This window comes from Metarhizium robertsii (assembly GCF_000187425.2).
Source record: "Metarhizium robertsii ARSEF 23 chromosome Unknown MAA_Scf_7, whole genome shotgun sequence".
NCBI classification, from domain to species: Eukaryota; Fungi; Ascomycota; class Sordariomycetes; order Hypocreales; family Clavicipitaceae; genus Metarhizium; species Metarhizium robertsii.
In genome coordinates, this window is record NW_011942215.1 from 639,453 (window position 1) to 655,393 (window position 15,941).

The window sequence follows — 15,941 nt, forward strand, 5'->3', positions numbered from 1 at the left end:
GGTGGTACTTTGGGATCGTCGTTAAGCCTATCCATCATATCCGTTGAGTAGACACTGCCATCAAATCGATTAAAATAAAAGCGCCGAGTGGCTAGGTCTCAAATAATTTAATTTCTCATCACCTTGCCTCTCCACAATTAGATGAACCTCAAGTCACGACTCATCGCTGGCCCCCTCATCGTCCCCTTCATTCACACTCAGACTCCTCCCCCTGTAATACCTCTTCCTCTTTCTCGCAAGCACATCCTCGCCTCTCCACCCTCTGTGGGGATAAAATGTCTTCAAAAATCCATCAACATGCACACCACCTACAACCTCGTCGTCCGAGTCGTTTTCTTCTGATGTGTGACCCGGATGAACAAGGGTTATGTGACGCCGCAGATTGGCTCGTCTTGAAAATCCTCTGCTTGCGCGATCACACGTTGGAACCGGGCAGAATTGAAATCCTGCGGAGGAGCGAGAACATGAGCGGGAACCGGATCGTGAAAGAGACCGACCCCTAGGAGTTGCAGGCGAGGAGGCTGTGGAAGATCGAGCGGCAGATGCCCGCCGGGACGTAGTACGGCGTTGTAGGAGTGTTGCTGAAGGTTCGGACTCGGATTCAGCGGGAGACGACGGAAGCTGAATATTTGAAGGGCGGTACTCTTTACTGGTGAATGCTGGGACTCGCGTAGAAGGAACCTCGTCTAGACGTCTAATAACCATACCTTCACCAAAGAGGTCGGCACATCGCTTGGTAGTGCGTGATATGACGGCATCAGGGAATCCAGCCAAAGCAGCAGCTCCAACGATGTCGCTCCAGTCTCTCAGACCCCATTTGCCTAGCTTTCTCTCGAATTTAGTTTCACCAGTGATGGCTTGAGCGACATGCTCTTCATATTGTGCACTTGTACGATATTGCTCTCGCTCGCGGCGATAACCTTCCTCTACCCACGCTTCGAACGCAGCATCTCGATCTGCAGCTGTGAAGGGGAGTCGTCTGTGCCCTTCCCTAGCTACACGATTCCACATCTCCTCTTCCGTCTCGCCTTCTCGCGGTGTGTGAATCTTGCGCGGCCGGCCGCGACGTCTGGGGCCCTGTACATTCCGCTGCTCAGAAGATGAGAGCTCTTCCCCAGGTTGAGGTGTACGCCTTGGACGGCCCCTCTTACCTCTCTTCCGTGGCGTACCCGCCTCAGACTCCCCTTCCGTAGAGGACTCTGATTCGGAGAGGTGGTTTAAGCCGGCGACGCGGGCGTTGTGGAGGATGGTGAGGGTGCAGTCCAGCTGTGTGAGGATGTGGCGGACACAAGGGCGGAGAAGAAGGTTCGACAGGTCGTCATTTGAAGATATAGCTGGTTCGTATGTTTCTTCATTCCCAACGTGGACATTTTCCAAGTCTTCATCTTCATCATCATTACTGGATTCATCCTCGCCATGGTCACGAGACATCTCTTCACTACCTGCCGGCATATTTGATAGAGGAGGAGAAGATGGAAGTGACAATTCATCCTCAGACTGGTCTATTGATCTAGATGGCAACGGGCTGGAAGGGCTCTCAATGGATGGATGCAGTGGGCGATGCCATGATCGTCGTCGATATCGTTCCTTCGCCAGACGCAACACGGTTGCGGCAAGCTCATCCTGCAGCTCGGTGCTGGGCATCCCATTCTCCACCTTGCGCAACGTGAACTTCTCTTCATCGTCGTTTTGTTTTTGGAAGAGCCCTTCTGCGGAGATATGCTTCTCCTTCAGTGGCCATGCCGTCCATACTTTTGGCGGCGCCCAGACAATGTCTTGTGCATCTTTCTGCTAACCATCAGCCCGGCTTCATAAACGTCGTTTGTTGTAGCTCCCCAATAAAATTGCACACCTGAAAACGACATTATGTATGCGACATACCGTCTTGACAGTGAGGCTCTGTGCTGTGGCCTGGTCCCTCCCTTGTCTCTTCAAAGCAAACGCATCGTACAAATGCACCGCCAAATCTTTGTCAACAAGCTGTTGCATGGACCGCCAGAGCAGCCGCTCCTCCCTAGTAAATTCCCTCCATGTCGATTTAGGCCCCGTCCAGCGGTTTGGTCGATTCTCATACAAGTCTTCTGAGGTGACGGATGCGATTTCATCTGTGTCCAGGTCCCAGTTGGTGGGTTGCTTCTCCTCCATACTCAAAGCATGCCATCAGATGGATTTGGGCGCCTCTTCATGTATTACAATGTTGAAGGTAAGATCGTTTTTGTTCAATTTGGAGACGGTGCTCTTTGGCGTTATGAAAAAGTGGTAAGCTGGCGCTGCTAGCGCGTGGATGTCGGGTGTAGTTGGCAAAATTGTAGCCAAGGTTGGTTGGAGGTTGGAGGTTGCAGGTTGGAGGGGCTCCACACGGCACGAAGAGCTGGCGCCACACACTTGATAGCAATTTGGAAGGAACTTTGGAAAGACTCCCTTTGAAATGCACAGACTTGCGTACAGTCATCAATCACAAAGGCCTATATAACCTTCATCTAAAACGCATTTTATTCACAATATCAAAACAATCCTTATTACGCCTTGCCCTTGGCCTTTTCCTTTTCCAGCTTTCTTCTCTTTGCTCTTAGCTTTTGGTCTTCCGCGCTCTTCTTGTTATTTGTGTAGATCATCTGCTCGTAGAGCTTCCTCTTCTTCTTGCTCAGCATACCCTTTGCACGCTCAAGATCCTCAGCTTCTTCCTTGGCCTTCTTGCGTAAAGCTTTTCGCGCTTGTTCCTTAGCCTTGGCCTTACCATTAGTAGTCTTGGCCTTGACAGAGGCGCCTGTCAGCTCCGCCTCGAGTTCTTGCTGTCGGAGAGCAGCCTCGTCCTCATCTTCGTCCTCTTCCTGAACATCTTCTTCCATTTTCTCAGCATCGTCCTCGTCCTCGTCCTCGTCCTCATCTTCGCCTTCTTCGTCCTCATCCTCATCCTCGTCTTCGGCAACGTCCATGCCCTCAACGGTTTCGTCGCCGTCCTCATCAGCCTCCAGAGCCTCTTCTTCAGGCTCCTGCTCCTCTAAAGGTACTGTAGGATCGTATGAACCTTGGACGCTCTTGACGAAGGGACTAAGATGAGGCGGCAAAGATGCTCCGGGACCGTACAGGTGAGGCTCCTTGAGTTCCACATCGTTGATGCAATCCCACACCCACTGGGGCTGAACGTATGTCCGGCCTGGGACCCGACGATTGGCAGCCAACTTTTGTGATGTTTGATTATCTTCAGCGTCGCCATCTTCTTCCATGGCCGCTTGGATAGGGGGTCTGTCGACAATCTGATGCGTGATATTGGGATCCAACTCATCTGTTGTGAAGGCTCCGCCACCCAGGACAGGGTCCCATCCAACACGCTTGCAGCCGAATGCTTTCAAGATAAACTCAAGAGATTGTCGAGGAGTTTCACGAGAGAGGTAGAAAGTGAAATTGAAGAACAAGGTCTTGTGATCGTTTCCATTAGCAGACGGCTGCATCAGCACATCGCCACCAGGAGCCGCAGGTTCAAACTTGTCAATGGCGCTCGCGTTTGCTTCTTCAGTCTCAGTGGCCCCATTCTCGGTCTCTTCCGTGCCATCCGTTGCGTCGCCATTCTGGAGAGTCTTCAGAACCTTGTTGACGGCAGCCTGAGTCTTTGGGTCAGGCTTATGTGAAGCATCTTCCAACTTCTTTGGTTCCTCAGCGCCGACCAGGGCTTTGCCTTCGAGAGTGAAAGCGCCAAGCTCGGCGGCGTTCTCATCCTTGACGGCGTCAAACTTGGGCGGGTACTTGATACCGATGGAGGTGTATAGCCGGAAATTGACGAAACTCAAGAGGGTCATGTAAAACTCGACAAAAGTGCCCATGATTCTGAAGTCGACGTCGCCAACAATTCTCTGGTTAAACTTGTAAGGCACCAACCAGAGGATATCCTCGCCTTGTATGTTGGCCTGGTAGTAGATACCCTTGATAGAAAGGAAGGACTTGGTCAAGCTTCGGGAGACAATCAGGAAGTGCTGGAACTCGAGGCAGAGTCTCTCGCAGCGAGCAATCATCTTGGCTGGAACGCTAGAGGTGGACGGTAGGTTGGCAAAGAGAAACAGCATGGACAGACAATCATCTAAATCTCTCAGTGCATCAACAAAGGTAGGGTAGCGCTCGCGAACGACATGATCAAGAGTGTATCGAGGCTTGCCGGTCTTGTCTGGTCGGGAAGCGTTTCCTTCAAGTCGCTTGGCATCGCTGACATCACCACGACCCAATGCCTTGGAAATTTTCTTTTCCAAAACCTTTTGGTCCCGGAACTTTTGCAGAAGTGGTTCGTGGAGGAGATACTGAATATCCTTGGCGTAGTAAAAGGTGGTCGAGGCAGTCGAGGACTTGGAGACCTTCTTCTTGCTCCGAGGTTCACGAGGGTAGATGCCCTTCCAAATACAGAGCTGACGGAAGTCAGGCAAGCTGATTTGAAGTTTTCGAATGGCCTGGTTTCGCGTGACGTAGTTTTTGGCCGCGCCGGCCTGGCCCTTCTTCTTTATCCGACCCATTGCCGTTTGAATTGAACTCGAATCGTCTGGAGGGTTTTTCTGGTCTGGAAAGGGCAGCGGGGCGGCCTTCTGCTATTTCTGAACTTTTTTTTTTTTGGAGTTCCAAAGTTGACCGGAAATTTTATTGCCATACGGCACCGCCCAAGTCTCCAACCGTTTTTCGTTTAGCGTGATGCGAGCCCCTGTTGCTGGCAACCAAACATCTCACCGCCCGGATTGTTGCACGAACCAGGCCTACCTGTGCGTACGGAGTACCTCAAAGTACCGGACGCTAGGTGTACTCAAGTGCTTAAAGTAAGAAGCAAATTGTCCCATGTCCCAGTTACATTGCCGCCATCATGTCTGCAAGTATTTCGGGAGAATACAAACTTTTGTTCCAGAGCCCAAATGTTTCCTCTCCGGGATCGTGGGGACACCCTCTGGCGAAACTGCCATCCATAGCCAGACAGTTCGCCCCGAATGAATGCATCGAGTAAAACATACTCCGTACATCTGCTCAATAATTCGCTTTTGATCTTTCAATTGATGGCACCCGCCGCCTATTATGAAATCGAAATCATGCACATCAGCAGTGGTGGTCCTAGTCAAACCAGGTATGTACACATTGGAGTACATACTCCACTTCACACCTCCAACCATCGGCCCGTGAATCCGAGGTGCCAAGTGGCCTCCATACCGCAACCGGCATCACACTCTCCGGCCAGCGCGTCTCCCCTCCTCGCACCCAAGCAATGGCCTGACCAAGTGCCATGGCCTCAACCATGACATTGCGAGGCAAAGCTGGCGTCTACGCTGGCGCTGCCGTCCTCCGACTCCTTCTTACCGTGGCCTTCCCCGGGCTGCCAGACCTCTTGACCGGCCGTGTAGAGATTTCCACCCCCGTCACGAGCTTCAAGCGATGTAAGTGCGCCCGTATTTCGGCTCCGTCTCGACATGACCTCGCGACAGCCCCTTCAACTAGCTCCCAGACGCAGGAAGCTGACGTCTCTCTCCCCTCCTTTTTGCAGTACAAGAAGGATTGTTCCTCTACAACCACAATGTGTGGCCCTACGATGGCGGTGTCTACCACCAGGCACCGCTGCTACTACCGCTGTTTTCGCTGCTCCCAAGCGTCAAAACCTGGCCCATCTTCACGTCGCTTCTCTATATACTGGTTGACTTGCTGAGCGCCGATGCGCTTTGTACAATTGCGAATTCAGGCGAAGCCGGGCAGTCGAAGCTGTTTACGTCTCCGCGGAGAGCGAAACGAGCGTGTGGATTAGCAGTGGCCGCCGCGTAAGTAGTTAAATCCAACCTGCGCGTCGAAGAGCTTTGCAAAAAAAACTAAAAAAAACTAAACTGACAATGACATGTCCCAGATTCCTCTTTAACCCCTTCACGATAGCCAGCTGCATCGGCCGATCCACCAGCATCTTCACGACATGCGCCATCCTCCACGCCATATCCAAAGCCATTCAAGGCTCCGCGTTCAACGCCATGATCGCCCTCTCCTTCGCCTCCTACCTGTCCATGTACCCAATCCTCCTCCTGCCGCCGCTCGTGCTCCTCTCCTTTGACCGCCAGCCCGAAGCCCGCCGCACCGCCAGCGCCGTCGCATTCGGCGCCAAATGCGTCGCCATCACCGCCGTCTGCCTCGGCCTCCTCCTGGGCATGTCCTTTGTGCTCACCGGCAACTCGTGGGAGTTCCTCTCCCGCACGTATGGCATCCAGCTCACGCTGTCCGACCTCACCCCCAACGTCGGCCTGTGGTGGTACTTCTTCATCGAGATGTTCGACTCCTTCCGGGCCTTCTTCCTCGCCGTCTTCTGGCTCCACCTCGCGGCCTACGTGGGCGGCCTGACGATCCGCCTGCGGACGCAGCCCCTCGCCGTGCTGACCCTTCTCCTGGGCATCTTCTCCATCTTCAAGCCGTACCCTTCCATCGCCGACGCGAGCCTGTTTCTCGCCATGCTCCCGCTGTTCCGGCACGTCTTCCCGCTCATGAGGTACACCTACGTTGCGTCTGCCACGCTCCTGTACGCCACGTTCCTGGGCCCCGCGTTTTACCACCTGTGGATATACGCCGGCAGCGGAAACGCAAACTTCTTCTACGCTATTACGCTGGTGTGGAGTTTGGGCCAGAGCTTGTTGGTCACGGATTTGACATTTGCCGTATTAAGAGACGAGTGGGAGGTTGAGCGGCCCGACATGATTGGCAAGGAGGTAAAGCAAATCTAGAGTATTGAGCCCTCAGAACGATGATAAAACAGTGAAAGAAAATATTAGAAACAGGGAGTGGACCAAAAAGTGTTTTGTATGAGTATGCATAGAATGGCGTCATGGAAAGGGGTCAGACCACGTCCTTCAAAAATTGAAAATTAACTATTCATTACATATTGTACACTTGGTGTCCCACAGCGGAACGGGTATCTGGACTCTATGTGCCTTTTTGATGTATTAATCCACCTCCGAGTCAACCTCCACAAGGCGACCACTTGAAGTATTTCCAGTGGGGATTGGATCCGGTTGATATGCTCCCATGGCACTGCTGAGCATATTGCCAAGGTCCCCAAACTGGCTCAACCTAGATGTACCACGGAGCTGTCTCCAAACTTGTGTTCTGGCCCCAAATGGCTGTAGGCTCTTGTACATGTGTAAACCGTATCCGACGGCAGCACCCGTAAGCATGACGCTCATCATCATCATCAAAGCCCTCTGATCCAGGCCCTTCACGCCAACTTCCGTTCTATACCGCATTTCATTGGCATAATGTTCTCCAACGCTGGGAATATTTCGCAAGATGGAGTCAGCTACGCGTGTAGTTGAGCCCAAAATCGAAGAGGCTGCCGTAGGAGACCACGTTAAATCAGCGGGAGTCATTGACTCTACGAACGTGACGAGCCGTGGAGTCTCCGCGCCAATCCAGTCCTTGAGGAAGCTTCTGGGGACATCTGGCACTACCATAAGTGCCAGGAACCCATATGCCAGGCAATCCAAAGAGGATGGACGGCTTCCGCCGAAGAAACGAGGCGACTTGTCCTCTAAACTGCTCTCTCCCAGCAACGAATTCACAACGGATAGACAGTCCTCCGCCAACCCATACAACCGTATAGCAGCAGCCTGTTCAGGCGTCATCTCCTCTCGCACAGTCTTCTTCGTCCGCGCGGGCAAATGCCTACGAAATGTTTCGGGCAAGGCGTCCCGACCAGCAGTCAAATGCAGTCCGCCATTTGGATCAAAGTCTGTATCCAACTCGGCGAGACCAAGATGCTCCGCGCGCTGAGCAGCCTCGGCTCGTATCAGCGGCGGCAGGGTCCATGTCAAGGGGAATGGTAACAAGGCGCTATAGGCCGGTCTTGTTGTTGCAGACCAGTTCGCGGCCGAGACGTAGAGAGACAGATCGACGAGGGGTGCGGCGTTGGCCAGCAAGTAAGCACCGTATGCAATGGTGTCTGCTTGCTGGACAGGGTCCAAATTCGCATCGAGGTTTGTACAGAGTGACTTGGAGGTGAGGTAGTTTACTATTGCTTGATAACCGCTAACCCATGTGCCAGCATGGTCGAGAGCGGGGAGAAGATCTGCTCGGAGTCGGTCAGATGGTTTGAGGTCAAAGTGAACAGCACCGTGAATGATGCTCGATGGTTGGGCATACTTGATGGGGATGCGGAAGGATAGTTGCTCGGGATGAGGCGCCAGCCGCTGGCAGGAAGCGCATTGCGTAGATACGTGATGATCGCGAGGCACTCTGCGTCAATAGAGGCTAGGCCAAAGGCTGGTCCCCAGACATGAAGCTCCAACATGGTGTGGTTTGGCCAAGCTCAATGCGTTGTTTCAAAATGCTGGCTTTGCCGTCGTCACACCCTTGGGAGTCCGTTAGCGCGCCGCAAGAAGATCAATCACCTCCGTTGACGCGGCTCGGCTAGGAAAATCTGGGGGGGTGGTGACAGGCTATGGTGGTGTTGGCCGCGCAGATGTCTGGAGCAAGGTACGGAGTACGGAATGCAATAGATTGCAATACGTGGAAGTGGACACGGCATTGGAGATGCAAGCTTGACAAGGCTGGCCTGCAGCCATGGGGACGATGAGCCCGATTTAGAACTCAGCGCCACAGCAAGCCACGGCGCCTATCTTCCCACGTGGTCATGTGACGAATGGATAGATCAACAGGTTCAACTCAACTTTTGCACATGGATCGCTTCGGAACCGTTTGAGGAAGGCCAGCCGACACGGAGTGCGAGACATTGGCTCGGGACAAAATATGAGGCACTTGCGGAGAGCATCACTCCGCGACAGTTTCGGCAGCCTTGCCCATTTCCCGATGAAACTGCCTTGATCCGCGTCAGATCTTACGTGCTGTACGTCTTGCAGCAAACTGCAGCATGTTTCAATACCAGCATGGGCACCATATTCCGAGAGCAGAAAATAGACGGTTGCATGCCAGCCACGAGTCCACGCTGGCCGTCGTAGTACATACTAAGTAGGTACCTGGAACCTGGGGCAGGCACAGGCAATATCAAAGTACCCACTTGGATGGTCGTCTCATATCCGACGCACCACCTGCAGCTCGTCAAAAGATACAACGTGAAGAATAGGACGTCAAAGCCCACAGTGTCAAGTTTTTTTTTCCTCTTCCTTCCCTCACCATGATTCACAACCCCTGACGATCAGGAACAGATAGTCTGGCCCACAGACACTTTCACAACCCGAGTTGCCGAGCTATTATTAATTCTCCAAGACAAGTCATAACATGTTGCATGCACCTCAGAGCAAACACATTTTTTCCCACCAACATGCCAAGCGAGCGTTACACCGCAGCAGCACACGAATTCCAGAAACGGCCATGAAACCTGTGACATAAGCCTTACCAAGTATAGACATCAGACCACTGGGAGTCGCACAGACCTTTGGATAGTGCCTCGTCGTGCAATTTGTCAAAAACAAAATGTTTGCAGCCCCCGAGGCTCAAAGTCTAGACCCCCGTCCGTACCTGCATGTGTTTTTTATTAGGGACAATGCTTCACGTTGCAAAATTAAGCTGGGCGTGCGTGAATCAGAATGTGGCAAATTGCGATATAACATGACTTAACACTGCGATTATAGCCTTGTTGGAGCCAAGGGCTGTGTCCCTGCATTAGTAGCATCGGTAATTTCGAAATCGAGGGACTTGATGATTCCAAGGTTCCCAGCCCATTTTAGCCGCCCACTTTGGCAAAAGAACCCACATCCCCGTCTTTCAAGAGTCGAAATCCTGCTTGACATTCAATGTTCTCACAGGAAAAAAAAAAAGAGGAAAAAAAATTGGATCAAGATACAAGATTGCAAAGTACATACATCCTGGCACCTTTCATCCCTTGGGTAATTGTTCTCTTATCTCTTCAGATGTGAGCACTGCCCCCCCACATTCCGGCTAAATTAAAAGAAAGAAAGCCAAATAAAATACGTACCGCTCACACAAACACACACACACACACAAAAAAGCCACTCGTAAGACAGAACACATCCTTCCTGCTGCCTTCTGCCCGGAAACAAACTTACTCCTAACGGTTTAACGCCACGATCACAAAACTCTTGCTTGCAAGCAAGCGACAAAAGGGGGCCGGCGAGCCCGCCGCTCTTGGAACGTGGAGAAACTCCGGATCGTGACGCCGGCCCAAAACTCTATCTGTCGAATTTGCTTGTCGGGGAGCAAGTCCGTCTTGCTAGTGCCGCCTTTCACGCCAGCGCACGTTGGGTCTCCAAAACGTCAAACACGTCGCGAAACCTTAAAAAAAAAATTACGCAGATGAAGCAGCTACTGCAGTGCCCGTCAGTGCCAATGCCAAGGTTTCCGCGACTGACAGGGCCCGGCGTGCTCCCTCGAAAGCCGCTGCGCGTCGTCGTCGCCGTGTCATCGATTTTCAGTGTTCGAATGTTCCAATTCGGACACCAGCAGCGCCCTAGCTAAGCGCCCATGGTTGTCGGCAACGCCGCCCTTGTCTCAACCAGCCCGCACGCCCCTTGCGCAACGCGAGCCTTGGTGGTGGTAGTAGTGCTACTGCTTGCTAGTACTAGTAGCAGCAGTTACTCCGTAGTATTCATGTACTTGTCGTGTTGGCCGGTACGGCTAGATCACTCCGTCCATGTGTCGCCGTCTCTTCTTGCAGAGATTCTTTGTAATAGCACTGTCTGGTACTAGTATTCAATCGTGCTTCCCCACCTGCCTTACTGGTGTATGGTGGCTCCTTCTTGACCAGTCACGAACGGCGGCGTTTCGGAGCAGCCAAACAACCAAGCCGCGGCGCTGGAGACTTTTGGCGTGGCCAGAACAGACCACCGAGCCTCTTGGCACAAGACTCCCCGTTTGCGTCCAATTGACGGTTTGGCAGTGGTATGACAAGACCTACTAGCCGGCAACAGGAGAGTTTGTTAATGCGGGGAGGTACAACGATACAATAGCCAGCATTTGAAGGCTGTCTTGTCAGAGGATCAACTGGTGCGCTAAAAATGGCATGCCAAACGTCAACACCGAGCGATCAGTGGACAGTTTGTGTAAAGCAACTTCTATTATGAAGTCTTGGTAGTAGTCTATATCTCCCCGTTATCCCAACGTTCCAGTCATTACTCTTCCTCACATCTCAAGGCGTACAATCCAAAAAACCACGTCGTCGCATTTGTGAGGGTATCAGCGATGACTTGCGCCTGCCAACCAAAGAAACAAAACATGCAAGAAAAGAAACCCGAGTCCCCCTGTATCCAAGCAATGCCCTCTATAGTAGAAAAGACAAAATGCCGATGGGTAACCTCCTACAAAGTCTGCCCGAAATGAGCTGTATGCAGGTGTAGCAGAATGCAATCTTTGCCAAGGCCAAGGAAAATAACCGATTAAATAGTAATATAAAAGTACATGGGATGATTGTGAGCCGAGGCCGGCCTGCGAAATCGTGGAATGATACGACCAGGTGTTTCCGCTTGAGCCAGCCCAAGACAGTAAACCTTTTTTTTTTCTTGACGTGGCCGTGGAAGTGGAGTTGGTGCATCGAGGGTATTGTACAGCGAGCGTGTTTGACGATGCCCTTCGAGATTTGCTGCTGACTCCGCTTCCTACACTTCGTCATAATCTCCCCTATCCCTGGTCTGGCAGCTGCCTGCAGAAATGCCGGTAAAGACGAGCCAATTGATTTATTGATATTGCAACGAGGCAGTGGAGGTGCACGTCGTGGGGCTGTTGAGGCAGGTGACCATAACTTGCAGAAGCCAGTTCAAGGAATCCAAGGGTAGATGCATATCTGACCCCACGTCCAGGCAGGTCAGGTAAATGAGACGGCTGACATGCATACTCACGTCATGAGATGCCGTCCAAAGAAAGCCTTGCGTCCAAACATGCAACGGCTCTGTTATTCCAGTCCATTAACAGATCTAAGCCTCCAAGGCTGAGTGGCTCTTCTGTCAAAGTGCGAGCAGTACCAAGAGTGAACATAACAGTGTGAAAGTTTGTCGAAGATCCAGAAGGGTGGAAGCTTTAGCCCCGGTTGGGCAGAGGAGGAAGAGGCCGGCTGGGGGGAGGCCCAGGGCATGGAGGAAGATGAGATGGTCGTTGGGCAGGCATTGTGATTATCGTGGTGAATCTTTGAAGACTCCTGCGTGTATACTGCTCGACAGTAACTGGTGGTGTTGTGATGGAAGGTTCGGGATGGCCGTGGGTTGTAGTCACAGGAACTTGTAGATCTTGAGCCGAGATGGAGGTGCAATGTTGTAGGTAACGACGATGGATTCGTTTGAAGAGAGTCGAAATGAATTTCTCTGGAACTCAAGTGATACTGGAGAAGCATTAACAATTTTGGACGACGAGGGAGGGCCCTTTCCTTTATGTATCCAAAAAGGCGAGGCTCAACAGCACCGAAGCCTGCTCAACCCTCGGAATGGAGACAGCAATCTGAGCATCGGCCAGGCGCCAGTCGCAGGACGACAGGGGTGGGGGCGTCGCCAAGCCACAGGTACAAGAGTACCAGACAGCCAGACTCCAGCCAAGCACCCCCAAGCACCCCCAGTACCCGCCGAGCAAGTACTGCGTTCGGCACCCAGGTACGGAGTACCTGTTGACCTGATTCAGGGCGGTCGGCAGCAAGCTAAAGTTGCTAAGGTTGACGACGTGGTCGTGGCCTGGGTTGTAGCCGTGGTGTGTGGTCGGTCGCGGAAGAGCCCACAGGGCGTGGCCAAGCCATTCCCGCCCAGCCAGGCAAGTACCCTGGAAGTACTGGATGCGCACACGTGGCCCGAGTAGGACATTTCGAGTACTCCAGCACGGATGCACCAACCCAGGAGACCTCAATTACGAGACCGCAGCCGGCCCCACTGGTCAACGCTGAGCCGTGGTCTCAACATTGAAGCGCTCTCAACGAGCGCTGACGCTGTTTTTGTTGCGCAGCCAGGGAGTGGGCCCGCTAGTGAAATTGAAACAGACGCTGGGGGTGCCGGCCATTGGCCCCTGCAACGTCCGGTTTGGACGTCGACCAGCGACATGTGTTGCCCCTGTCTGAACCAGCTGGCTCGTTCATACATAGCCTGGGCTTGATTTACTCTGTATAGAAGGAAAAAAAAGGAAAAACAAACGAGTCGAGGGGCAAGGCAGCGGCCCCCTAGCAGCTCATGCTGCACTGACTGAAAGCGATAATCTGACGCCTCAAGTGCTGTCATAGCAGACAGACCAGTCACTGGTCCCCTAAACGACGGCGCGAAGCCAGGCCCCTCCCCCCAACACTGATTGATGGTATGTACATAAACTCTACCATACCGCCAGATGATGTGGCTATACTAGTACTGTCATACCGCCAAATGATCGCCTCATCTTTCTTTCTGGTGCCATGTACAATGCAGTCAAACAAAAATCGGTGTGGTGTGGTAGCCTTAAAGCCCATCCGATCATGCTATCCGCCGGAAGAATGGGCGCTGCCGTGTTGCATTGGATTCTATCAGCCGAGTCAGTCTAAGACTGCTCGCTGTTCCGTTAATTTGTACTAGTTGGAGGTTTTGCAATTCTGACATGTCTCAACAACAGCGAGGCTGGATGGCCCAAATGAATCTGGGGGCGTCAGTGTCGTTCTTGTATCCACCACAATTAATTTTCCACCGCCTCTGCCTCCCCACCGTATGGAAGCTTCATCGAAGCATCTGACCGGCCCGGTGTACAAAATGTTTGTCCTTTGGATTTTAGTCCACACATGTCTGTACTCCGTCCACCGAACAGGCACCCGGGCAGGTACTTGAGCACAAGCTCGTGGTGGGCCAGCTTCGATTATGCAGCCAGGTCCTCCGTACTGTTGTTAGATGCAGCGCCGTCTCCTTTCATGCCATAGTCGAGTGAGTCGGGTCCCAATCTCGGCTTGATGGCGAGACCTGCCACTATCACGAGGACATTCGACCCGACACCCTGGCCGATCAATTCTGGATGCAAGAATTAGAAGGACATGGGTGGGGGTAATCATCCCACGTCGAGACGTCGGGGTGTCGCGCAAGAGGAATGGATGGCGTGAGAGCGCCTGACGTCAAAGCCAAATTGGCCAACTGTTGTTGTTGTTGTCATGTACAGAGAACGAAGCAGCTTCAGTACTCGTACGTATTACTCCATACTGTCATCCATACTCCGTACACTACATACTACGTACTACGTACCTCGTTCCCGAGTCCTCTGCTCCTTCCCCAACAGCTGCTTGTCTCGGATTGATAACAACTCCCTCATCCACAAACCCCTCAAACTCAGGGCTCACTCCAAAGAAGAAGAAAAAACAGGGTGAGACCTGTCTCTTTTCTAAACGTTATTTCCTTCAGCAGCAAGCCAGAAGGGGCCCGAAATGATGACCGTACAGCCTCACGATGCAACCCGTCGCCGCCTGCCATTTGGTTCAAGCAGCCTAGCTTCACTCCCAGCAACTGTGACACGTAGCACAAACTCCAGTGCAGGAACCGGACAGGGGGGAAGGCGTGCAGGCGTGCCTCAACAGGAAACGCGATCACAAAGCAAGTCATCTGGCCACTTGCTACGTACATACGGCTTGTCCCCGGTCTGCCGTTCATGGCTTAGGCCAGCGTCCCGGCTAGGGAAGCAATGAACGTCCCTCATTAGCCGGGGTTTGGGGTATGTTCCCTACTATGAGTAGAGTCCGGTACTAGTATTACTACAATGTCAATTGATAGCACCATCACCGACCACGAGGAGTCCTGGTCCATTTGCTCGTTCTGCATCAGGACAAGATGCCCAGTCGACGGTGGCAGCGGACCGAATTGTCCAGTTATCGAATATGGGTACCAACTGGTTTGCGGCTGTGATAGCGGACTGGCCTGATGGACGTTATGTGATAGCAAGTGTGACAAACCAAGCAGATCTCGATCGCGGGGAGGGCGTGTTGTTACAAATCAGCTCCTACGATGCTGCAAAGGCCAGTTTTTGCCGGACCTCGAACGGCAGAACCGGCGTCAATTTCCAGCCTCTTTCTTCCCCAGCGTTTGCACCAGGGACATTTCTTCTATTCACGCTGAGATGCTGTTTCTCAGAACGTGTCTTCGGCTAGAAAGTGCTTCAGAATTAAGCTTTTATACCACTAGCGTTGGCCATTACCATTGACAAGCCTTGTCCCTGTTACGGTTATGACATGGCAGTCATAGTTTCGAAGTGCGAATAATTGAGAATAGCATGGATGTCCTCCAGCTTCGCGCGGCATGCCGAACAATATTCATCGACAATGTCGGTCAACCCAAATCGACAACTGAGCGTCAGTCGGGGTCCATTAATCTCCGTCACACTAGTACTACCCAGGGCCTTTCGAGAAGCCCATCACCACACCTCATACCCGAGCGAAACCTTATCCAGAGGAACCGTACGGACAGAGCACAAGCATTGCCGTCAATCAAATCACGGTGAGCCCCTTGGCAAGTCTTTCCAGTCACCAGTCAGCACCCGAGTAAACATGGCATGGCCTGGGCTCGGGTTATTGCCAAGTCTATGTACGGAGTATCACGCGGTCATTCGTCCTACAGCCTTACGACCCAACCATCTTCCCATGGACTTGGGTCGCGTTGCGTCAGGCTGCTAGGTTCGCACCTCGAACACACGAAAATCCAATCATCATCCTTGAAACTATCATAATAGGACTCATAAGCAGGACAAGGACTAGGCCCGCTGCAGCAATGACTCACCTTTTGAGCACTCTGTCTGCTGAGTTGGCAGGCAGATCCAAACACCGCAACTCCAACTTGAGAAGTGCTTGCTCAGTTCTCCTTGCTCCATCTATGTGCAGCTCGGTAGCAGCGGGAATTTGACGATGGTGACGGGCCTGTTCTATCCCCTCGACTGGTCGGGTTGCCTTTTCAAACGTCTCCTCGTGACTCTAGCCCCATGCTCAGCAGGAATCCGGAGATGAGCAATGGATTTGATAAGCGGGTCAACAAAGAGCCACAATGAAATCATAAGGGTCCTAGCCGAACCGGGGT

At 52.5% G+C, this 15,941-nt stretch overlaps 5 protein-coding genes across 5 annotated transcripts; 2 read left to right on the forward strand and 3 right to left on the reverse strand.

The window, feature by feature from the left end:
• Nucleotides 1-153: 153 nt before the first annotated feature.
• MAA_00768 (RNA polymerase I specific transcription initiation factor) lies at nt 154-2,145 on the reverse strand (the record flags this gene model as incomplete). The annotated part of the gene is made up of 2 exons (XM_007818766.2): nt 154-1,788; nt 1,882-2,145. 2 exons carry the CDS (start codon nt 2,143-2,145, stop codon nt 154-156), a joined length of 1,899 nt encoding a protein of 632 aa, XP_007816957.2.
• A 374-nt stretch (nt 2,146-2,519) lies between these two features.
• Nucleotides 2,520-4,499, reverse strand: MAA_00767 (pescadillo; the record flags this gene model as incomplete). Its single annotated transcript, XM_007818765.1, has 1 exon — nt 2,520-4,499. One exon carries the CDS (start codon nt 4,497-4,499, stop codon nt 2,520-2,522), a length of 1,980 nt encoding a protein of 659 aa, XP_007816956.1.
• A 761-nt stretch (nt 4,500-5,260) lies between these two features.
• Nucleotides 5,261-6,716, forward strand: MAA_00766 (GPI transamidase subunit PIG-U; the record flags this gene model as incomplete). The annotated part of the gene is made up of 3 exons (XM_007818764.1): nt 5,261-5,399; nt 5,507-5,774; nt 5,858-6,716. 3 exons carry the CDS (start codon nt 5,261-5,263, stop codon nt 6,714-6,716), a joined length of 1,266 nt encoding a protein of 421 aa, XP_007816955.1.
• A 219-nt stretch (nt 6,717-6,935) lies between these two features.
• Nucleotides 6,936-8,278, reverse strand: MAA_00765 (mitochondrial import receptor subunit; the record flags this gene model as incomplete). Its single annotated transcript, XM_007818763.1, has 2 exons — nt 6,936-8,056; nt 8,131-8,278. The coding sequence occupies 2 exons, from the start codon at nt 8,276-8,278 to the stop codon at nt 6,936-6,938; spliced, it is 1,269 nt and encodes a 422-aa protein (XP_007816954.1).
• Nucleotides 8,279-12,222: 3,944 nt separating this feature from the next.
• Nucleotides 12,223-12,738, forward strand: MAA_11397 (uncharacterized protein; the record flags this gene model as incomplete). The annotated part of the gene is made up of 1 exon (XM_011413391.1): nt 12,223-12,738. The coding sequence occupies one exon, from the start codon at nt 12,223-12,225 to the stop codon at nt 12,736-12,738; it is 516 nt and encodes a 171-aa protein (XP_011411693.1).
• Between the last annotated feature and the right edge of the window lie 3,203 nt (nt 12,739-15,941).